The sequence below is a fragment of the Cricetulus griseus genome (assembly GCF_003668045.3).
Source record: "Cricetulus griseus strain 17A/GY chromosome 1 unlocalized genomic scaffold, alternate assembly CriGri-PICRH-1.0 chr1_1, whole genome shotgun sequence".
NCBI classification, from domain to species: Eukaryota; Metazoa; Chordata; class Mammalia; order Rodentia; family Cricetidae; genus Cricetulus; species Cricetulus griseus.
Window position 1 is genome coordinate 205270166 of NW_023276807.1, and position 24224 is coordinate 205294389.

At 42.0% G+C, this 24224-nt stretch overlaps 1 protein-coding gene across 1 annotated transcript; it reads right to left on the reverse strand.

The window, feature by feature from the left end:
- Positions 1-1029: 1029 nt before the first annotated feature.
- Ccdc198 (coiled-coil domain containing 198) lies at positions 1030-23349 on the reverse strand. The gene is made up of 6 exons (XM_035453384.1): positions 23133-23349; positions 20158-20240; positions 12317-12403; positions 10897-10998; positions 8794-8944; positions 1030-1265 (listed from the first exon to the last, which is right to left on the reverse strand). Exons 1-6 carry the CDS (start codon positions 23347-23349, stop codon positions 1030-1032), a joined length of 876 nt encoding a protein of 291 aa, XP_035309275.1.
- Positions 23350-24224: the final 875 nt, after the last annotated feature.

Consider the following 24224-nt stretch of genomic DNA (forward strand, 5'->3'; position numbering starts at 1 on the left):
AAACATAGCCTAAGTGTTCTTAGTGTCTCTTGTAGCATCACGGTGATGTTTCTTTAAAAATTCACCTTTTTATATACAATGAAATCTTATCTATTTTTTATAGCATTTAAATTGCCTTTATTGATGATCAATTGATTGAGATAGGCTTTTGTCATGTAGTCCAGGCTGGTCTTGAATTCATGATTCTCCTGACTCAGGCTCTCCAGTGCTGGGATTACAGGCATGTTGCCACCATGCTTCTTTAACAACCCCGATCCCCAAGTTTCTCTTTGTAGCCCTGGCTGTGCTGGAACTCCCTCTGTAGACCAGACTGGCCTTGAATTCAGAGATCTACCTGCCCCTGCCTCCCGAGTGCTGGAATTAAAGGTGTGTACCACCACCGCCTGCCTACAACCATGGTCTAAAGACAAAATCAGTTCCAAGCTTTGAACTGAATGGTGTTGAAAGTCTCCAGAATGGACAACTTTTGGTATCTGTTCCCTTGGGTAGACTCTTTTCATTTGCTAGCATTTGACTTCTGACTTACATTAACTGATAGGATATGGTGGAAGTGGTGTAGGGTCCAGCTTCCTCCAGGTAGAATATTCGATATTAGAAGCATTAGACTGGTTTAAAGAAAAAAAAATTACTTCCTTACTGCACAGACTATGTAAAGAGATTCAGATTGTATGGAAAGCGGTCAAATTCCAGTTGTCTTGTGTTCTAGCTCAGCCTCTATGTGACTCTAGTCTTAGCTGTCATCTGATGTCAAATTACATAAGCTTTGTGAAGAGACCAACAGAATAACTTCCCTGAGCCCAGCTACCCACAGAAAAGTAATACAAATGGCCTTTGTTTCAGCCCCTCAGTTTTAAGGCATAGACTTGTAGCATACATGACAAACCTATCAACCACATGACTCCAGATGACATTCTTTCTTTGTACCAAAGTAAGTTCCTTCCCTCAGAGTGGTTTGTATGCAAATAGGAATGATTTTGATGAAAACAAACCATTCAGTGTCCTCAATGTCTGGGGTAGTATGTAGCTTTCTCACTCGCTGTCATAAAACGAATCGTAAGGTGGGATCCTCACTGTCCTGGTCCTCACCAGTGCTTGTGGTCTCTTCTTCCTATTGCTAAACTCGTCTGAGTCAGAGCTGGAGCAGTCCCAGAAAGGCTGTCTTTGGGCTTCTTGTTCACGGATCCATGCTTCCATTTTGCCAATTTTTGGGATATAACAGTCATTCTTTGTGTAGTATTCCAAGAATTCTTTATCCTGTGGATTTCCTGCAAATGAGCAAAAGTTCTTTTACTGTCTCCTTAAGATTGATTATTTAAAACACTCTTATCATTATAGAATAATCCACGTAAGGTTAATACTGGAAGAAAAATTAAATATTAGCCTTTTCGGTAAACACTGTAAAACTGTTGTTTGCCACATGGAATGAAAATCTTTTTGTCTCTCCTATCCCTATTATTGCAATTGTTTTAAGCTTCCTACCCCCCACCCCCACACCTGGTAAAACTGTTGTTTACACAAAGATCCTTTTGTATTCTTGGATTTAAGCGACTTAAGTGCTCCATCTCTTCCTACTTCCCTTCATTTCCTTTGTATAATTCTTTCAACACTAGCCAATTTCCAAAGGCTGTGGAGTTGGACCCCAGCCAATGGTGGAAAGACACAGTCACTACCTGTGCTAGAATAAAAGCCATGAGCACTTCCTGTCCCAATGTGCTTCGTGGCCCAATTTTAGATTCTGGCACACCCTTTTTGCAAAAAGAATTGCCTTGCTCCGTTCACTTTGCTCTGGTTTTCCTTTGTGTAACTTTGAGATTATACATTGTTTTTTAACAACAACAACAACAACACATACACATTGACTGTTATCTCTGTAAAAATTAATTTTTGACTGTTATTTAAATTTTCTTTAATCATTTAAAAGTAACAAGACAAACCTAGATCCCCAACTTATCCACAACATTTTGCCATAACATTGCTTTCAGCTGAACCACCTAAAAATTAGGGGGAGGCGTTTAGCACAGTTGCTAGAGTGCTTGATTAGCATGCACCACAAAGACTGCACAAAAAATGGGCTGGTGGCAAACGCCTGTAATCCTAGAAGTCAAGAGGTGGAGGCAAGAGGACCAGAAGTTCAGGATTATCTATTGATGCATACTGAGTTAAAGACTAGCCTGAGTTACACAAGGTCTGTCTCAAAACAAAGTAAACAAAACCAGAAAAAACAAAACCACATTTCTATACAGTAGTAACCCGTCTTTGTGGGGCTTCAGTAGGATCCAGTCGACTTGCCCGGTTCGTACCTGAGATGAGGAGTGTAGATTGAGAAATGGCAGGTAAAGATAGAGTCAGGAGGGCAATTCAGTGAGTGCTGAATGCACCAAGTTTATTCTTCAACATTCTTAAATACCCCAACCAAAAAGGAACAAAGCAAAAGACTTCTTTGTCAAGATACAAGAAAGAAACAGACCTTCTTTAATTCTCCAAACATCTGGTAACCACCCCTTAGACTGAATTTCTCATTTATTTGGCCTTGAGGGCTAAGAGTAACCACACCAGAGATCAAGTCTCTTGTATTTAGATAAGATGTCCATGACCAAGATCAAACATCCTACAGTAGTTCACCTTAGATCTCTAGGTCTTATGAGTTTAAGACCTTGGAAGAGTGAGGATAGTTTTGAACTCTCTGACCTTGATACATTTTTATGGGCCCCAAACTATACTTTTATCATTAGGGGAACAAATAAATGAATGAACCAGTGAGGAATCAGAGAATTTTAAGATGTGGGCAGCAATGGCAACCAGGACCTTGGCAATTACTTCACTATTAGAGCTTACACATGTTAATCATCTCTGTTCTGAAAATGACTAAGAACTGCAAGAGGCATCACTGAGAACAGGAATCTTCTAGAATGTTTAACTTGAAGTAGAGCTTTGAAATGGGAAGAAAACGTCTATTATAGGTGGGGTCTAATATACTATTAATGATAGCTTAAGTGCCTCAGCATTCTTGGTGCCATGATCATCCCAGTCTAAAGTTGTATGTAATGTAAATGTACACATTCAGTTTCCTCTTTGAAAACTAATGGGGTACTGTGTACAAAGTTTTGGGTACATAGCAGTGAAGCTTGAGGACATCTGAGGTAGATGTAACATTTTTTTCTTTTTAAAGATTTTATTTATTTATTATGTATACAGTCTTCTGCCTGCATGCCAGCAGAGAGCACCAGATCTCATTCAAGGTGGTTGTGAGCCACCATGTGGTTGCTGGGAATTGAACTCAGGACCTCTGGAAGAACAGTCGGTGCTCTTAACCACTGAGACATCTGTCCAGCCCTGTAACAACATTCTTATGAGATGTTTGATGGTCTATGGTTTACAGACTTGAAAACAATAAAAGTAAAAACAAAATCATGACCTTTAGAAACCTAAGTGGTGAGCAGAGTAGATAGAAGCCAGTGTATATAAAGTTCCAGGATTAAGCTGTTTTAAATTTTTTTTCAGGAGGAGGCAATATGTGCTGGTGTGTGGAGGAAATGAGGAGTGATTTAAATGGTAGAACAATCAGCATGAAGAATGTCTGACAGGTGTATATTTTATAATAACATGTTTTAGAAAAATCTAATACCACTGTATAAAACTATAACATCACAGTAGTTCAAAGACAAAGTTATATATTTTCAACAATGATTTAGTAGTTAAATAGTATAGGTGTATATATAAGATTAGAATTATGAAGGTGACACTGAAATGACAGATTTAGGGTAACATTTTCTGAAAGATATGGTTGTTTTAGTATAAGACATTGTGATGGTTAATGTTGGCTGTTATCATGACTGGTTTTAAAAGCACTGAAGAGACAAGCCTGCAAGCAAGCCCAGAAGGGACTGCCAACTAGGTTAACTGAGATGGGAGGACCCACCCTGAAAGTGCTACCTGTAAGGATTCAGGCACTATGCTGGCCCACCCCTGTCACCTGGCAGAATGCACTCAGGCAGTAACCTGGTCAGCATATAGGTGCAAAGGATCCCTTTAAAAGAAAGACCCCTGCCCACTTACATTCTCTTTCTCACTGTTCCCCTGGGGCAGACAGGACTTTGCTCTTCTGTCCTCTCTCAGTCTCTGTGTCTCTTTACCTCTTTTCTCTTTCCTTCCCCCATCCCTTTCTAATGAAACTTCTCACTAAGCTCTGTCTGCCTGACATGTTTGTTTCCCGCCGTGGTCAACCTCACCTGCTGTAGAATCCGCTAAGGTTCCTCTCGTGCATCATCCTAACATTTGGTGCCATGACCCAGATTCCCCATGGGCTTTATTCCTAACAGTACCATCCCCTAGACTGGGCTCTTGGACAAAATAAAAGAGAGACAGTGAGCTGAGTATAGGCATTTATTGCCCTCAACTTCTGACAGCATACTTCCCTTGGTGGACTTCACATATTGAAACCGTGGGGCAGAACAAACCCTCCTCCCTGAAGTTGCTTCTGTCAGGTATGTTGTTGCTTCAACAAGACAAGTAACGGATACAGACATCAGTTCCATTTTTTCCCTTCAGTTTTATCCACATTCCTGTATATGAATCTGAACCTCACTGTGTATGTGTGTGCACTGGAGGTGGGGAAGAGTATGTGCAGATAGAAGCCAGAGGCTTTGGACAAGTGTCACTTCAATTGCTCTCCACCTTATTCATTGAGACAGGGCCTCTAACTGACCCAGAGCTCACTGAGTTGGCTAGCTTGGTTAGCTAGCAAGCTTTAAGGGTCCCCCCCCCCATCTCTGCCTCTCTAAAACTGGGATTACAGATGCATACTGCCGTGACTAAAGGTCCTCAGGCTCATGGGACAAACACTTTCCCAGTGGAGCAATCTCTCTAGCCCTTATATGTGCTTTTATACAAATGAGATTAACATGAATCCTATATTGACTGATACTATTTATCCCCATTTTACAGATCTAGGGAGACAGGATCACAGAAGTGAAGCAATAAATGTACTTCTATTTTCTCTTTAAAAAATAAAATGATGCAGAAAAATCTATAGTTGAGAGGCCATGTTTGCCAGACCCTGGTCTAGGAATAGAAAGATGTGCTGGCTCTCAAGAGAGACAGCACTGTTGGGCTCACTGGAAGGACTTTGATCCCAGTTTCTGTGCCTTTTCCCCAACTGTATCCAGATCATGCCTCTGGAAAGGGCAGGGGATACATAAACATAGTAAAACTCATAGACTTCTATACCAAAAAGAGTGATACTCGATGTATGTATGTTGTACTTAATCACATATTTCATATGATTGTGTGTGTGTAATTTATCATGTGAATATGTAAATCAGAAATTTAAAGATGGTTTTGTTTTAAAGAGGCAGCAGAAAATAGAGCTTGATTTCTGTCTCACAAGAGTCTAAAATTGTCATCCTGTGTTCTGGAGGGAAATAAGAAATGGTGGACATACCATTAAATCAGTGAAGGCGGAACAGAGGTGCCTGCATTGCCAGACCCAGACTACCAGGATGCTCAGGTCAGTCTCTGAGCTTGGCTGCATCCCACTCACAGGAGAAAGCAAAGTGAAATGTTTTTAGAAGACAGGAAAAGCAGTCAAACAGGTTCTCTGTGATGAGTGAGAAGGAGTCTTCACTAGAACCTGTGGCAACAGCAGTCAGGTGTGAAGGAAGCTTCTGGAGTCAGGCATCCAGAGTCAGTGCATGAACCCATCCTTTCTGGATCTGGCTTCCTTGTATGTGAAACAGAGGTGAATAATCATGACCTCTTGTGATTCATACAGGAAGAACTCAATACTGTGATTAAAATCACTTTCTAAACCCTAGATTTGTCCATTATTATCCCTGGGAGTTTCTGCCTATGGAGCTGTGCAGCAAGAATGGAAGCAACAAGAGAACTGCAAACTTTAGGTGACCCCCAGTTTCTCCATCATCAAAGAAATGTGTGGTGATACTTCACTTCTTGTGACACTTCATTGTCAACCAGACTGGATTTGGAATCACCTAGGAGACACACTTGTGGGTGCATCCGCAAGTGTGCTTCCAGGGGGAAGAGGAGAGAAGACATACCTTAAATGTGGGGGCACCCTTCCACAGGCCAGGTTCCAGACTGGGTAGAAAGGACAGAGAAGAAAGCAAGCTGTTGGGTCAGTACCCATCTCTACCTGCTTCCTGACTACAGATACAATGTGGCCAGCCTCTCACTCCTGCCACCATGCCTTTCTTGCTGGAATGAGCTATATCTTGGAACTGTGAACCCAAACAAACTCTTCCGTTGTAGAATATCATTTTAAGATGTGTTCCATTTGTTTATGCTGTGGAACATTGGTTTAATGATGCAAAGATGTGTTGCATTCTTTTCTGTTGTAATTGTTTAACTCCGTGAAGTGTGATTCTTTGCCTGTCTAAAAAGCTATTGGTCTAACAAAGAGCAGAACTGCCAGTAGTGAGGTAGGAAAAAGGATAGGTGGGGCTGCCAGGGAGAAAGGATAAATAGAAGGAGAAATCTGGGAGGAGGAGAAGAAGGAGCAAGATAGAAAAAGGAGAGGAGGACATCAGGGGACCAGCCATCCAGCTCCACAGCAAGCCGTGGAGAAAGAAGTAAAAGTATACAGAAACAGAGAAAGATAAAAGCCCAGAGGCAAATGATAGATGGCATAATTTAAGATAAGAAAAGCTGGCTAGAAACAACCATGCTAAGCCCAGGCATTTATAAGTAAGAATAAGCCTCCATGTTAGGATTTGGGAGCTGGGTGTTACACCCCCCCCAAAGAGTCAATGAGCAAAAATATAACAACAACAACAACAACAACAACAACAACAACAACACTCTTCCTTCTACAGAGCTCTGGTCAGCAATCTTGTCACGGCAATCAGAAAAGGAAGTAATAGGTTTCCATTTCCAGCAACTTCAGCAACAGGCAAGGATATTGCCTACAGACATCTCCTCCATGAGATCCTAATTAATGGTGATCTCATTTTAAAAAATTCTTCAACTTTTTATTTTTTAACTTTTTATTGATTCTTTGTCGATTTCAGATCATGCACCCCAATCCCACTCATCTCCTTGTCCCTTTGTATTCACCTGATGCCCTTGTACCCCCAATAAAATAAAATTGAAAAAGACAAAAAAAGTCTTGTGGAAGCTGTAATGTGTCACAGTGAGTCATACAGTACATCCTTTAGTCCATACATCTTTACTTGCAAATGTTCATTGCCCTGAGTCTGGTTCAAGGCCTCTGGCTTCTGCTACAGTGAGGATCAATACTGGATCCTCATTGGGACTCCTCTTGGATATACTGTTGTTGCCCTGTGTTGTGGAGATCTTGTAGCTTTGGATCTGCAGGGATGGCATCTCCTTCAGCAGGTGATTTTGCCTCTTAGAGCTCACTTGCCAGCGCTACTGATGTGGGGCTTTGCCCCCAGCACAGCAACCTCTCTGTGTGAGCAATACAGCAAATGTGAAGCTTTCCCCTGGGGGAACTCACACTGGGAAAACTTAATGGACACTCTAGTTGGTGGGCAGCATAGCAGACAGGTTATGGATGAGGAAGTCTGTTGGAAAGCCCAGAGCAATCCAAGGCTAGAGTGCAGAGCTGGCTGTGAGAGCAGCAGGAGAAAGAGGTGAGTTTTTGTTCTCAAGTTGATAGAAATCTGACTGTATTTCTTAAAAAAGATTTTTTACTTAAGAGTATGTGTTCATGTGCTTATATGGCATGTGTGTGCAGGTTTTGGAGGAGGCTAGAAGGGTTACCAGATTCCTTTGAGCTGGAGTTACAGGCAGTTGTGGGCTACCCTACATGGGTGCTGGGAAGCAAACTTGGTTCTCTGGAAGAATGGCAAACACTCAGGACCACTGAGCCAGCTCTCCCGTCCTGGTGATTATTTTCTAAGCAGGAGAGTTATATGGCCAGATTTGCTTTCTATGAGGTTACTCTTTGTCAGCACAGTGCTTCTAGAACTTCAGCATATGAGGCTGGGGATGTAGCTCTGGCCCAAGTGACATAGGATACAAGGTCCTCCCTATAGAGATGATGGAGGAAGCAGGAGCCAGGTGGAGAGGGGTAGTGGTGCTAGATTCACTGTAGGCATTCTTGGGTACCCAAGAAGACTGAACTACAATACAAAGGGTGCTTAGAGGGATAAGGAGCTGATGTGTATGTGCCCTGCGAGCAAAGGCAACTTCATGTGTCTATAAGAACCTCTCCCTCTGACATAAGATGATGCTACAAGCCTGTCTTGTGATTTCAGGGGTGCCTATAAAGCACTTAGAATCTACAAGAATAAAGAAGCCTCTATGCAGAGCTTATATTTTTTTCTGAGATAAAAAATGCAGCATTCCATTCATTCTGAGACATCAGTTGTTCCCTCAGTGACAGCTATTTTGTGTCTCTTCACTCTCCTCCCCCTGCCCATCATGGACATTTATTTGATGAAGTTTCAAATGTGTGTTCATCTCAGTGCTCAAGAAGCTGAGGCAGGAGGAGCTTGAGTGCAAGTTTGACTCTGTCTTAAAACTAAACTAAGGAGTTGAGGATGTAGCTATGTTGGTGGAGTATTTGCCTGCCATGTACAAAGCCCTGGGCTTGATATCTAGCATGGCATAAACAATCCAGGCATAGTGGTGCAATACAGCACTTAGGAGAAGGAGGCAGGAAGGTCAGAAGTTCAAGGTCATCTTTGACTACAGACTGAGTCTAAGGCTACCCTGAGCTACATAAAAGCCTGTCTTAAAACAACAACTAGACCCCCAAAGGAAACCAAAACAGTATGTGAAATGTTTTACTAAAGAAATGACAGTACTCACCTGGGTCTCTGTTCATGGTTTCATCAGACAGTGTGGTGATGATGTCATAGTCATTGCTCCCTGGTGTGCTTTGGATGATTTTATTGCCATTATGGTCCTTCAGCTTTTGCAGTTCAAGTCTTGATGCATTCTGAAGGCTCTTCATCAAGGCCTGAAATGATAAGCTAGAAGTAGCTAATATTCTCTGAAACTGTCTTCTCCAGAACAGACTTGGTAACATCAAAGTGTAGACAGTTCACAGACTTGGACACCCTTCAACACACTGGAATGGTTTTGTTCCCATCCCATTCTGTGGAGACTTTATTCTCAGGCTTGTTAGGAGAAAGATGAGCATGCTCACTGGCTTGTAGAGGGGTGGATCAATGAAATTCGGATTCCTGTCAGCCTTTGTCTGGAGGTGAGCTTTTAGAATTGCAGAGGACAGAACCACAGGCTGGCTCCTTAGGGATGGGAGTTCTAGGGTTGCAGAACTTACCTGGAGAAAGTGTTCCAATGTGTTCTCCAGAATTTACAGGTTGGAAACACCGACTCCCCAATTCTTATGCTACTTTGTAGGTGGGCCATTAAGAGATATTTGGGTGGTGAGGGCTTCACCGTCAGGACAGAGTGAAACTTTTATCACAGGAGAAGGCTAGTTCTCTCTGGGAAGTTATAAAGGTTGCCTTGGCTTGCTCTTGCTCTTGACCCTTCACTCTCATGAACACTGTCACTTGCCATGTTCTCTGCTGTGTTGTACTGCCTCTTATCAACTACCAGTATCTCAGTCTTAGACTTCCTCACTTCTAGAACAATGAGCAATATATTCATCATCTGTGGTGGTTTTAAAAAAATGGCCTCCAAAGGGAATGGCACTATTGGGAGGTGTAGCCTTGTTAGAATGGGTGTGGTCTTGTTGGAGGAAGTGCATCACTGTGGAGTTGGGCTTTGAGGTCTCATATATGCTCAAGATACTGCCTGTTGCCTACAAGTAAAGAAAGACATAGGACACTGGGCTACTTCTCCAGCACCATGTCTGCCCGCATGCTGCCTTGTCCCACCATGATGATAATGGACTGAATCTTTGGACTATAAGGAGCCACCCCAATTAAATATTTTTCATTTGAAAGAATTGCTATGGTCATGGTGTCTCTTCACAGTGATAGAAACCCTAACTAAGCCATCATCTTTATTAATTACTATGTCTCTGGTATTTTCTTACAGCAGAAATGGACCAATACAAAGGCCTTGCTTGTTTCTTCTTTTGGAAACAGGGTTTCACTCCACAGATTGGCTGTCCTGAAACTTTCTATGTAACCCAGACTGTCCTAGACCTTGTGGAAGTTCTTCTACAGCCTCCCAATCATGGGGTACAAGCAAGCCTAGCACAAGGTGTTTCTCACTAGGAAATTCTATGGCATGAATTATAGGGAGAGGCCTATGGATAAGAATAAAGACTGGCTTCCATTCCTTCTTTTACTAAACCAAGAAATGAATATTATTTACAATATTTTCTGGCTACAGTCAGAAGATCAAAGAGCAGCTTTTTAAAAGAGACACAAGCTAGGCTTTTGCACACCTTTAATCCCAACACTCAAGAGGCAGGAGGTCATCTTATTCCACACAGTGAGTCCCAGACCAGCCAGGGCTATGCAATGAGATCTTTTCTTAAAACAAAACGAAGAAACAAATAAAAAGGGAAACTTGAGGGACCAGCGAGATGACTCAGTGGCTAAGGGAGCTTGCTGCCAAGCCTGACAATCTGAGTTTGAAAACCAGAACCCATAGGATGGAAAAAAAAAAAAAAAAGAAAAAAAACCTACTACCAAAATTAGCCTTTGACCTCCAGGCATGTACCATGGCACATGTGTGTGCTCTCTGCCCCCACAAAATAAAGAAATAAATGAAAAAGAAAGAAAAAGGGATGCTTGAAGCATAGATTTAATCTGGCAGAGAAGCGACAAGAGAAAAACCCTCATCAAGGCTGCGAGCAAAAGGTCATCTTCCTGTTTCTCCCAGCTCAGGCCATGGCAACCTCTGCTCTGTTGATGAGAACAGTCTGGACTCGGTGGGACAGTGATGATGCCTTCCCTCCAAATTTGATAAACGTGACCCTCCTCTCCTTACCTCCTGTCTTTTATGGTTTATCTCCAGCATTTGCATCTTATGTAAATACTGTCTCTTCCCAGAACTGTACATTGAGAAATGCATTGTCTTCTCAGGTTCCTGCTGTGAAAGATGACGTGTTTATTAGTATGGGGTAATTGTTACTGACTCCCGAAATTCACTGCCTTCAACCCTTCTTGGGACAGATCTTAATCCATCGTAATCCGTAGCGGATCTCCTGTCGTGATAAAGGTATGGTGCTGTTGTGTCCCTGACAAGTTCTTTGTATAGCTGTCAGAGAACGAAGTGGCAATCTGCTGTGTATCTAATAGTGTTGTAAAGGTTCTTGCAGGGTTTCACAAGCCTTGAATGCAAGGGTGTTGATGATTTTATTTTGATAATCTTACATTGACAGCATACCATTTCCCCTGCCGACAGATGCTTCTAGTATCTCTCTAGGTAAGTGTCCTGATCTGATGAGGCCTTCCTTTCTCTTCCTGTGTCTTCTACCATTGAAATGAGAGGAGATCCCCCTGGGGGTGCTCAGTGGGACCTATTTCTCTACATTATATTTTCATTTTCAAATACAAACCTTAGAGAGCATGGCAGTTGAGGGAGGATTTTAAGTGACTACTTGTAAGTCTGATGGTTTCCCCTTAGTTTGTCATGAGATTCATTGGCATAGTAGAGGTGGCTATTGAGGACAAGCAGAGGTGACATAGTTTCATTTGTCACTTGCTGTTGTTCAGAGGTTAAGGAGAGAGTTGATGACAGCCCTTTCAGTTGTCCTCTGGACAATGTTGGATGGTGCAGATATTCAGGGAGAGGCTGCCTCCACTGTCGGCACCTTAAGCATGAACTTGAGGATCTATAGTGCTCAAGTGTCCCTTACCCAGTCACACAGTAGTGTCTGGCTGGCTCCAGCATAAGTCAGGACAGGGTATGAGAATGACCCCTACTAACAGCATTCATTTTTACTTATCAGGACAAATGATGAGGTCATCGTAACAGAAGACCTTTCCTGGAATTACATTTTGATGGAGGCTGTGGCGCAGAAGCCAGAACAACTTCTAGATAAGATCTTACCTGAAGACGGAATAGCAGGAGTTTAAAACTCAGGAGGAGTGAAGGGAAAAGCCGTTGGCTTTCCCCCACTGCAGATTTTAAAACTTCTAGAATCATCTGTTTCCATGTAAAATTCCCTTTCATCTGCATAGCTCTGTTTGTTCCACAAAGCAAACAGAGCCCGGCCTCATCTAAGAGTGAAGGGCACTTGCTAGTTGGAGGCAGGCTTGGGCAAGCACTGAGGCTTCAAACATCCTACCTGCCAAGGACTGAACTGTCTGCTTTGGCTTTGAACTCCTGTGTGAAGGGGAAACATGAAAAGAGCGACTCCCCCAGGCTCACCCACTTCGCCCAGTCAGCCACTGCCACAGCTCACCTTTCCTTTGTGACTTGTTCTGGCTTCTTGCTGGTGCAGGAGTCCCTCAGAGGTAATTACTTGTGGCAGGTCAATAGGTTCAAGCTTCTAGAAGTCCAATATTTAGAGTATTCAGCATCCCTCATGCCATGAGATGAAGAAACACACAAGCAGAGACATGAAACTACCTGAGCACTCTGTGAAAGCAGTGCTGGGCATGAGCAGAGAAGGTGATTCCCACAGTATCACAGCTGTTATCTGTGAGAAAGGCTTTTTGACCTCTGGGGTTCTTTATTGTTCTATCACACCATTTCCAGTGAGTTATTAATAAAAATCTTGGTCAGAGAATTGATTACTTTTCCTGCTGCACCGAGGGACCATGTTCAAAGTTACCAAATATCTGGGGTCTTAGGCTAGTAGACATGAAAGAGACACCAGAGACACACCTGATCTTCCCTTGACCACCCAGCTGAGCTGTCCCAGTACTTAGGAAGTGAGTTTTTTTTCTTTTCAGATATTTTTTATTTGAATTAGAAACAAGATTATTTTACATGACAATCCCAGTTCCCTTCTCCCTCCTGTCCTCCCCTACCAACCCCCCCAACTAAAATCCTACTTATCACATATCCTTTCTTCTATTCTTCCCCTGACTCAACCTTTCTGCTTCCTCATGTCCTCTGCATCCTTCCTCTTCTTCCCTTCTCATTCTCGTAGCTCCCTTCCCCCTCTTCTCATGCTCTCAATTTGCTCAGGGGATCTTGAACCTTTCCCCTTCTCCAGGGGACCATGTATGTCTCTCTTAGGGTCCTCCTCCTTTACTAGCTTCTCTGGCAGTGTGGATTGTAGGCTGGTAATCCTTTACTCTATGTCTAAAATCCACATATGAGTGAGTAGATATCATGTTTGTCTTTTTGTGACTGGGTTACCTCGCTCAGAATGGTTTCTTCTATTTCCATCCATTTTCCTGCAAATTTCAAGATTCCATTGTTTTTTCTGCTGAGTAGTACTCCATTGTGTGAATGTACCACATTTTCTCTATCCACTCTTTGGTTGAGGGGCATCTAGGCTGCTTCCAGTTTCTGGCTATTACAAATAGTGCTGCTATGAATATCATCGAACAGATGTCCTTGTTGTATGAATGTGCTTCTTTTGGGTATATGCCTAATTGTGGAATTGCTAGATCTGTTGTAGACTTATTCCCATTTTCCTGAGGAGTCGCCATACTGATTTCCAAAGTGGCTGTACAAGTTGGCAGAAATGAGATATTTTTTGAAGGTCTCTAGAGAAGCTCCTTCAGTACTCATGGGCGACAAGACACACAAGGAAAGTGCAAGGTGCTAACAAATGGTAGGCTCATCTTTTTCTAGACTTTATGGGAGACATTTTGTTTGAGCTTAAAAGGTTCACTAAAACTGAGCAGAAGTATATCCATGGGTTTGTCTAACTTGCCTCTCTCTCTGTTGTACTTGTATGTTTGGGTATACCCATCCATGTGTGTACATGTAGAGACCAAGGGTTGATGTCAGGTGTCCTAGGTAGCACTCAGCTCAACTTTTTTTGTTTTTTGAGACGGAGATCTTTCACTGAACTTGTAGCTAATGGTTTCCATTAGATGGCTGGCCAGTGAGCCCTCGTGAACGATTTGTATTTTCACAAAGCTCTTCCCATTCCAATCTCTGCTGACTGTCGTAACGGAATGCTTCCAGATCTGGACTTTTACCTTTTTTTGTGGCATTGGCATCTAAGGTCTGGTCCTCATCCCACACAGCAAGTACTTTACCCATTGAGTCATTGCTCCGGCCCACTGCCTAGCCTTCCTTCACCTTAGAAGACACTGGGTTCTACAAGCTGAGCATAGGAGACAAAGCTGGTCTCCTCACATTGACATGCATTGGTGTGTGTGTGTGTGTGTGTGTGTGTGTGTGTGTGTGTGTGTGGTAGGTCTCAGAGGGACAGCTGAGTTCTTCACATCCAGGCAGTCTGTGTTTGAGGTAAGAACTGGCTGTCTATCCTAGTCTCATCAAAGAAGCTTCCTCCAACTCCTCAGTAGTAATCAATGGTGACTATGATATCATTCCCATGAGATCTGGCTCTGCAACTCAATCTAGCAAAGAAGCAGTGAGAAGTGACTAAAGCAGTAGGATAACCTGGTTTGTTCCCCTCGCTCTCAGTTTTTCAGGGCATGAAGATGCAGGCTTAGGAGGTAGCAGCTGCTTGTGTCAGGTTGTTGAAGGGAGAGCCCAAAAAGAGGGAACCCTCCTGACACTGTGGGAGGAAGAATCTAGGATAGCTGGGAATGTGGTTTGGGTGAAGGGAAAACAGAAGGGTCTGTGTCTCTTCTGAATGGTGGGTTTCCAGGATTTGTGTATGCATGAATGGGTATGACTGTGTAGCCATTATTCCACCCTATGTCCATGAGTAAATGTACCATCACACACTAGTCCCAGGTAAGCCCTGTGTATAAATTATGAGGGTCCTCATTTTAGAAAGGCTAATCACTTATCCAAGTTTGCACAACCGGAAAGTGGCATCACTAGGATTCATCTCAGACGTATACCCAGTCTCAAGCCAGGTTCTTCACCTTATTGCTTGTCCTGCAAATGCTTGATCCTCAGAATGCCCTTGTACTTTGAAACAAAAATCTTGCAGCACTTAGCTGAATCTACGAGTCCCCAGGTTTGGTGTATGTCTTGGGAGTAGATAGTTTTCAAAACTCCCCCAGAGACACTGATGATTTCTTTGAAATTTTTCTGTTGGGGATCTGGTCCCACATTGCCATGAATGAACAAAAGAAATGCATGGAGACTAGACTGTTGAAGAGTTTTGCAGTATGTGTGGAGTTTGAACACTGAGTCTGAAGAAGCCAAGATACTTGAGTCATTTGAAAAGAATCTGTGGAGCAGCTTTTTGATTTGGTAGTATGGATGAGTCACAAGAGTCTCCTTTCCTTCATTCTCAGCCTTCTATTTAAACTCACGTTTCTGATAAAGGTTAAATGATAGATACTATTAAGAACTCTAGGCAACTTTCTGGAAAAAAAAGAGCACGACCACACATTCTCTTTACAAAGCCACTAGATGGCAGCAAGAGACACTGCAAGCAGCTTTCCATCTGCAGAGCATTTAGCCTGAGAAACTCTACAGGAAAAACAACAACAACAAAAAAAGGTTGGGAAAATTGGCTTCATTTAAATATTCTGGTCGAGTGACATTGCTTCAGAATCCTGGGTTCACATGCACACCCCTTGCCTTATAGGGGAAGGAAGATTCCTCCCTTCATCCCTTGTAGAGGAAACAGGCTGGAAGACATCGCTTGGAGAAGTGGTACGGTGGAACTTTTTCATTTTTAATATTCAGAAATAATCTTATTCGTCTGAAGATTTCTGAATTACTAGGCTGTTCAACACATGATCAGTATCCTCAGTTGGAGTATGTGCTAGGGCTTTGGGAATGGAGAATAAACCATCCACACACCACAAATCTCTGTGCTTGGTGACAAACACTAACCTAAGAGAGGGTATTGTTTTGTATTAGTAAGAAAAGGAAGGTGGATCAGAGCAACCCGAAGAAAATGTAACACTGTGTGGCACAACGACTTAAGGATGTTTCTTTTAAAACTCTGGGAAGTGGAGAATGTGTTCTATGACTGGTGATCATCACGACAATTTAGGGCCCAGAAAGAATTTCTGACCAAGTCCTATTTCAGTGACATTCTTTGTCCACAAAGGACAAAAAAATAAAGCCAACATGACACGGTTTGGCTTCAGTACAAGGCAAACATTTCCCTAGATCAGAAGACAAAACAGAAATGCAAATATTTGTGGGGAGCTGATCCGTAAGACACTTAGGGCAGGTGAAGTCTGTGAGTTATTTATATTGGATAAAGGGGATCAGGAAATGCTCCATAGGAGTGGAGCTATTCACCATGTTACTTATGAGAGAGCTGGAGGGCTGGGTGGGGCTGAGCAATAAAGCATGTTCTTTTAGCATGTATGAGGACGTAGGTTCAATTCCCAGCCCGGAAAACATGAACTAAGACATGGGGGGCTGGGGAGATGACTCAGTGGATAAAATGCTCACCTCAAAAATGAGACCTAGTATTTGGGAGTTGGAAATGGGATACTCAGGACAAACTATCTGAACATGAATTGGTGAACTCCTGGTTCAGGGAGAAACTCCTTTTCAAAAAATAAAGTGGAGGGTGATTAAAGAAGAAACCCAACACCAATCTCTAGACCACACACACACACACACACACACACACACACACACACACACAGAGAGAGAGAGAGAGAGACACACACACACACACAGAGTGAGACACACACACACACACACAGACACACACACACAGAGTGAGACATACACACACACACACACACACACACACACACACACACACACACACACACACACACACTCGAGCATGTATGTGTGCTTCACACTGTAAGCTGGAAGATTCATTTCATAAGACAGAAAAAGGTTGAATATGAAGAAGATAAGACTTTGTAGCAATAAATTCAAAAGCTTGGTGCTTACTGGATAATTTCCAAGAAACAGTCAGCAAGAATAAGATACTCAAGTCAACCCAGAAGTATAAGGAAATTAAGCTAGCAGGAAAAATTATCACTTCCCTTATAAGTCCAAGAGTTTAAAAATAGTACTGGAGGCACGTTTTACTAAACATTAGGAGAATAGAGAATTCCTGTGTTACAATAAGGGATGCGAAATTTCTTCATTTTACAAGACTAATTCCATCTTGGTGGCAAAGTTGGTGTACAAGTGCATTAGAAAAGCATAGATCCATCTCACTCATTAAACCAGATGTACAAAGCCTTAGGCAATCCAGCTCAGCAATGCATGCACTTAGAGACTTATGACCAGGTCAGGTTTATGCCAGAAATGGAAGCATGGGTCAGCATTATAAAATCTATACTGTTTCAACTAGGGAGAAGATTACCCACTGGGTTGTTTATTTTTTATGTGGGTGTATGTGATTGTTTTAATAGATGAGGACAAAAATCAATAAAATGTGGCACTCAGCAGTAAGAAAGTCTTAGCTTGAAGGAAACGCTTGCAATTGAATACAATGGTGCCAGGTGTCTTATGTTGCTCTCTTCCCTTGTCTTTGCCTGTACTCATGCAGCAGCTTCCTGGCCTCTGACTTCCTACTGAGTGTAGCCAATAGGAGGGGATGATGATGAGGCCAGGTATTTGGGCTTCTGGCTCTTCACAAGATGATATGGGGTGACTGTGTCTCTCAGTGGAGGGTCACTCTTATTCACAACACAGATTTTTCTATCTGGATTTTTCCTTTCAGGCTCCAGAAATCTGTCCCCTTGCCTTGGCCTGGAGCTGGTTATCCATCAACCACCTCTTAACAGTGACTGCAATATCTTTGGCTGTTTCTCTTAATCAAACTTCTATGCATGGATAGTTACAAAGAAAACTTCCCTGAATTACTATGATTTCAGTGTACCTCCTATTTCCTTTGGGGACTTTGCCAGCACTTATCAAAACCCTGTTGTATATATTATATGCACTGAGTATCCCATACTTGAAATTCTTGTTACCAATAGTATTTCAAATTTGGGGTTTTATTTTGGATTTTCAAATATTTGCATATATATAATGAGCTGTCTTGGGAATGGGACCCAAGTTCAACACAGTTTGTTTGATATGTTTGCTAGGTGCACTAACTGAAGGTAATTTTACACAGTGTTTCTGCTGTTTGGGCAGCAAACCAGCACATGAGATCAGGTGCGGGATTTTTCTCCTGGGGTGATGTTAGTGTTCAGATAAAAGTGGATTTTGGATTTCAAGTGTTAAAATTAGGGATTCTCAATAACTTTGATGAAAAAAAAAGTGCAGCGAAAAAGAGATAGAAAGGGTAGAGAGAATCAGGACTGCTGAGAATGGGTTGCAATGGTTAATAGGTTGTTCAGGGTGAGCCTTATAGAGATGCTAAAATTTGCACAGATCTCTGGAACTCAGAATTATCCAGCTGGATTACCTGGGCCAACACTCTGTGTGTGTGTGTGTGTGTGTGTGTGTGTGTGTGTGTGTGTGTGTGTATTAGCAGGTGGGCAGGCCACAGGGGGTGCTGCTGATCAACTCCTCTACACAGCAGAAGTCGGGGGAGAACTATTGATTAAGAGCTCCAGGCAGAGAGGCTCAGTTCTTGCCTCCAGGAAGAGATGCTCTCTGCTTGAGGAGTAGAGATGTTCAGGAAGTGAAGAGCGCCAAATATGCAACTCAAATTATTTAGGATACAATTAGGTTTGGTTTAATAATTAAAAATACTTTTAGAATTTTCTTTGGCAGAGATCAGGCTATTAATTAGCATGTCATGGGAACCTAGCATTTATTATTCTCTCAAAAAACCCATTTGTGGTAGAAAATGTGCCGAGCCTCATTTGTGAAGATAATTATAGATGATATCGTTGGGAGTGTCTGCCAAGTTCCTAGTGATTTCCCTTTTCTCTGGGAGCTGACTCCAGAACCTACAGGGTGACTCCTCTGCCCATGTCTCTACAGCACAAGCACGTCTTGCACTCCCAGCTCATTGGATCAGAGCTAGACTCATTAGCGAAGCTGAGCCAATAGGTTCTTTCCTTCACAGGAATTTGGAATCCCAGCTATGGTCAGCCCAGCTCTGTCCATTTGATTGGATATATAAGATTCAAGTTTAGGGTGGCCCTGAGGAGCAGAGAAAACTGATCTTTGGGGAAAATTAAAGCAGGTATGCAAAGGAGAGCTCAGGAGATCTACAGAGTTCTGCCTTCCAGAACTTTGCTAATTCTAGTGTATCCCAGCTCTTAGGTTCAACAAAACATCCCCACATCCTTATAATTTAGCACACTGATATCTGTACACTTGGTGTGCTTCCCCTCCAGCAGGGTTGAGCCTCCTTTCATTCATTCATTCCTAGATGTTTGTGTGGTTCATGTCAGTGGCTGAAGATGTAAGATTGGGCAAGGCCGAGTCTTTGCAATCGGATAATGTGTCTTGATTATTTTTAAAGTGCTTTGCTGGTGTGTGGGGTACAGTGCCAGATTCTGAAATATCCAGATCTTCTTTTTGAACTTGGGGGAATAAAACCTAACCTTAATTTAATTAAGATTGGTAAATATTAAAATTATTCTGAGGACCAGAGAGTACAACAGGAACATATTTCTCTGATTGTAGTGATTTCTTCTGTTTGAGCTAGCCAGTGTCAGGGCTTCACAGGGCCATATACTAAATACTGCTTTGAAGGAACACATTTAGTTTAAGAATGAAGCCAACTTCAGGATTGCTCTGCTAAGCTAGAGATTACTCACAATTTTAAATTAGACATTGACTTAGTGTATTTACCCTTTACTTTTCTGAGCTAAATAATATTTTTGCCTTTTCTAATATTTTTGTGAGAAATTCTCTTTTGGAACTAAAGGTTCAAGTAGTAATTTTGAGCTTCCAAAGAAGACAAGTAAACAAGACCAGGTGGAAACAGAAACAGTCTTCAACAAAAAGGTTCATTAGCCCTGGAACTAGTCTAGGCATCTAGGTGAATTGTGGAGCAGGTAGGATGTGGCTGGTTCCTTTTCTCTCTCACAGAGAGTCCCATGCTTTCTCTTATCTGATGCTTCCTTAATTCTCTAGCTGAGTCCTCGTTAGCATACTTTTTTTTGGGTTATGAGCCTCAAAAGTGACACCACTGCTAAAGGAAATTCTATTACTGTGGTCTTTGCAACTGTCAACATTTTTTTTTTGTAACAGCATGTACATTAACAAGGCATTTAAGGTTCTTTTACAACTATAGAGGAAAAGAGATATCAGCATTAAAGCAAAAACATTCTTTAAGAAGACTTAAATTCATCTTACTTGAATTCTTCGGGGTGGATGTCTTTTGATAATGCTTGAATCTTCATGTTTCAGTGGGATGTCATGATGCATGGGCCTGGATACTTGAAGAATTGAGGGGGCAGTAATAAATCATTAAAATCAATTTATTGTCAAATTATGAATCCAGGCTGAATCACTGTTTAGTAGTGATCTGTACGATTTTGCATCTTCAGTTATACATGCCTAACTCACTGGTCGAATGTAAAGATAAGACACATGTAGCAAGCTTTCTTGTTGGACTATCTTTGGACTGCCAGCCTGCAAATAATGACCCAGAGACTTATTATTAATTATGAAAGCTTGGCCTTTAGCTTAGACTTGTCTCAACTAGCTCTTCGTTTTCTTTCTTTCTGTTTTTTTTTTTTTTTTTTTTTTTTTTTTTTTTGAGACAGGGTTTCTCTGTGGCTTTGGAGGCTGTCCTGGAACTAGCTCTTGTAGACCAGGCTGGTCTCAAATTCACAGAGATCCGCCTGTCTCTGCCTCCCGAGTGCTGGGATTAAAGGCATGTGCCACCAACGCCCGGCACTCAGCTAGCTCTTATAACTTAAACTAACCCATATTTTTTAAAAGCTATGTTCGACCACATGGCATTACCTCTCTTCCATCTTGTATTTCCTGTCTCTTCTCCATGTCTGGCTGGCAACTCCATCTTCTTTCCAGAGTTCTCTTTCTACCTGGAAGTCCTGCCTATATCTTCTGCCTACCTATTGGCCGTTCAGCTTTTCATTACACCAATCACAGCAATACATTTTCCACACAGTGTACAAATATGCCACAACAGACCACAAGGCAGGGTTCTTACATGAATGCAAGTGAACATTTTAGTCTGCTTTCTTCTTTCCTCACCCCCCCCACAGCTGCCCTGAAAGTGGATTTAAAAAGAAGGAAGTTGCAAAATTAACTATGTACTGACCACAGGTATTACTCAAACACAGAATTTAGCCTGGAAAATAAAAACTTACCTATTAGTCTTGTGAGTTCCCCAAAACAGCCCCTCTGCTGGAGAGCAAACCCAGGGTCTCACATATACTAGCCTAACTCTCCACCTTTGAGCTCTGTTTCCAGCCCATGGGTTTAATACTATGAAATCCCCCCAAATAAAGGAAATCCGGAAAATACTTTAAGAAATGAAAATACATTATCTTTTCAGAATAAATAGAAGCTAACAGGGGCCAGTCCTCAAGTTGTCACTAGGATACAACATGCTACTGTTCCTTCCTGATACAACAAGTCAGAGCTACAGAGTTGCTCTGCCAAGAGTTAGATGGTGACTCATTATACATGCTATGTTTGGCTTGATTAACTGGGCCACTCAAGAGTGCTGCTATGGCTAAACTGCATGGAGTCCTTGGCCTTCTCTTTGAACAATCAGAACACATTTTTCCATGTAGGCTGTTGTTGAGAGGAGCCTACACTCACACTTTGCACTTGAAATGAAACAAAGCAAAAAACAAACAAGTAATTGTGGGTCCCCATCCTGAAAACTTCCAAATAGCCTCTGTGAAGCTTGGCTGTCCCCAGCTTTGAAGAGATCTATGACTTTCTTTTTCTTTCCGATTATGGCATACATTGAGTGGGACAGAACCACTCGGGGTTTTAAAATCTAAATTGTTTAAAACATTTCCTCCTAGACACTTCAGTACTCCTCACGTTAATATGATGTGAGTGATATCATCCTGTTTTTTACTTGGACTGCCCCGTATGGCAAAGGCTGTCCCAGACATGCGCTTCTACTCCTGACCACAGGTAAACAAAACTGGTAAGTAACTTGCCTAAGGCTGTGTGATGTATTTAGTGGGGCTATGGTTAGAACACAGGCCCTTAAAGCCAGCACTCAGAATGCTTTTGGTACAGTCAGTGTTTATAGAGAATGTTCTCCATCCCTTGTTATTTATAACAAATGTGACGTTTGTCTTTCAAATATAATCTTTCAGTTGGGACTCCAAAGTACCTGAACCAGCTTTTGTCACCCAGTTGCCAAAACCTTAGAACTCAGAAGAGGATAAAACTGCATGCCTTTAATCCTAGCAACTTGTGAGGCAAAGGGAGGCAGGACTCTGTGAGTTCAAAGCCAGTCTGGGCTACATGGAGAGTTTGAGGCCAACCCAGGGTTATATAGTGAGAAACTGACAACAAACTGAAAACCAAAACAACCAAAAAAAAGGAACCAGTGCCATGAAGGAGGAAATTCTCATTCCTAATGAAAAACATTAAAAAAGTCTTATTAGTCGACAGTACTCAATATTTTAACTGGATAGAAAGTAACCATGAAAACCTCCCTGGGAAGATCTTGCAGCTAAAGACATACAAGGTGTTCAGACAGAGTTGTCTGAGAAGGAGAGCCCAGTTTTGTAACTCATGTAGAATGTGAAGGAGAGAAAAGGTTTTAATCTTAAGTTAGCACATTTGTTTATCACCATGGTCATCAAAGACATTTTACATGTCATAAAAAATACCTAAAAACAACTTGCAGCCACTTCAGGCTCATAGCCTGCCCACCCTAGTGGGAAACATTCCTTTAATTCCATGATGAACATGAGGTTGGGGAAGACGACTTATCTACTCTCACTCATGCAGTTAACTGATTCTTATTTGGGTTGGTTTCAAAATTCACATTGGAGAGGTTTACTTCTCAAGTGCTGCTCTCTCTTAAAACCACAAAGCCTGATGCGTCCAATCTCTCTGGAGACAATGACTTACATTTAGAACTCAACTGGGGCACTGTTGCCACCACCTATCACATCTGTGTTATTTCAGTGGTCTAATGGAGGTAAACATAACATTGAAATCACTATAGACTAACCTGAGACCAGACTGTTTCCCTTCGTTTATCCATAATTGACACAAGCATTCAAATGTACTGGAAGACATTCAGCTGACAAACATTCAGTCCTCACTGAAAAACATTCTCCTGCATCTCATTAATCTAGACTTTCAGAGGTCACAGTCTGTACCTGCGGGATGTCTTCCATACCAGGTTTCTCGAAGAGGTGGTAGCAGTCCTTTCAGAACTTGATTTTGGTCCTGCAGTCTTGAGAATGGGTATGAGCTCTTTTCTTCCAGATCCCGATTTATTGTATAGAACACAGGGCCAGCCGAGGGAATCTCTGCTTCTTGTAAAGGTGTGACTTTGATCACTCGGGGGTGAGGCTTGGAGCGGCCCAGGCCCATTTTCCTTGAAGATATGAGGAAGAAAATGGTGATGAGGGGGTTTGGGGGCCTTTATGGGGCTTGATTTAGTTCAGTATTTTCAGGAATTTACCTCAGCTTACCCAAACAGGTGTTTCTTTCATGACATCTTTCCAGTTCTGTTCCCCCGACACTAACTTCTCTGGCCACTTCCTGGGAGGCTGGTTTCCATGGAGACTTCCCTTCAACTTCTACTTTGCCATTCCAGAACTAAAGAATGCAGTTAAACATTGACTTGGTTATTCTACTCTCTGAAAATCTCAGTGGATGGAAGCTTCTATTGATAATTAAACAAATATTCAACCCCAGACTACTAACAGAGATGCAGAGCAGGGCTTTAGAGAAGTCTGAGAACTGCCCTTTCATAACAAACACTTGGGGAAGAATAGCCAAGATAGCTAAGACATTGGAAATAAGAGGACAGATGCTGATGAATTAGGGCTTTGTTAGTCTATAGTTTTAATTAAAGATATGTTTTCCAGTTAAGAAAATAAATAGGCCGGTATTGGTGGCTCACTCCTTTAATCCCAGCACTTGGGAGGCAGAGACAGGCAGATCTCTGTGAGTTCGAGGTCAGCCTGGTCTACAGAATGAGTGCCAGGATAGGCTCCAAAGCTACACAGAGAAACCCTGTCTGAAGAAACCAATAAATAAGTAAATAAATAAAAAAATAGGAGAGTGGATAATGCTTCATTTGATTCTTCTGTCAATGACTTGACTCCCTGTGAAGGACATGAGTACACTGCAGGAAAATGGAAAGACAATAGAATTCTTCCTCATCTCCCTGCCAGGAATGAAGGAACAAATTTCTTAAATAAGTGATTCCAAGTGAAAACTATTTTCAAACAGAGCCCATT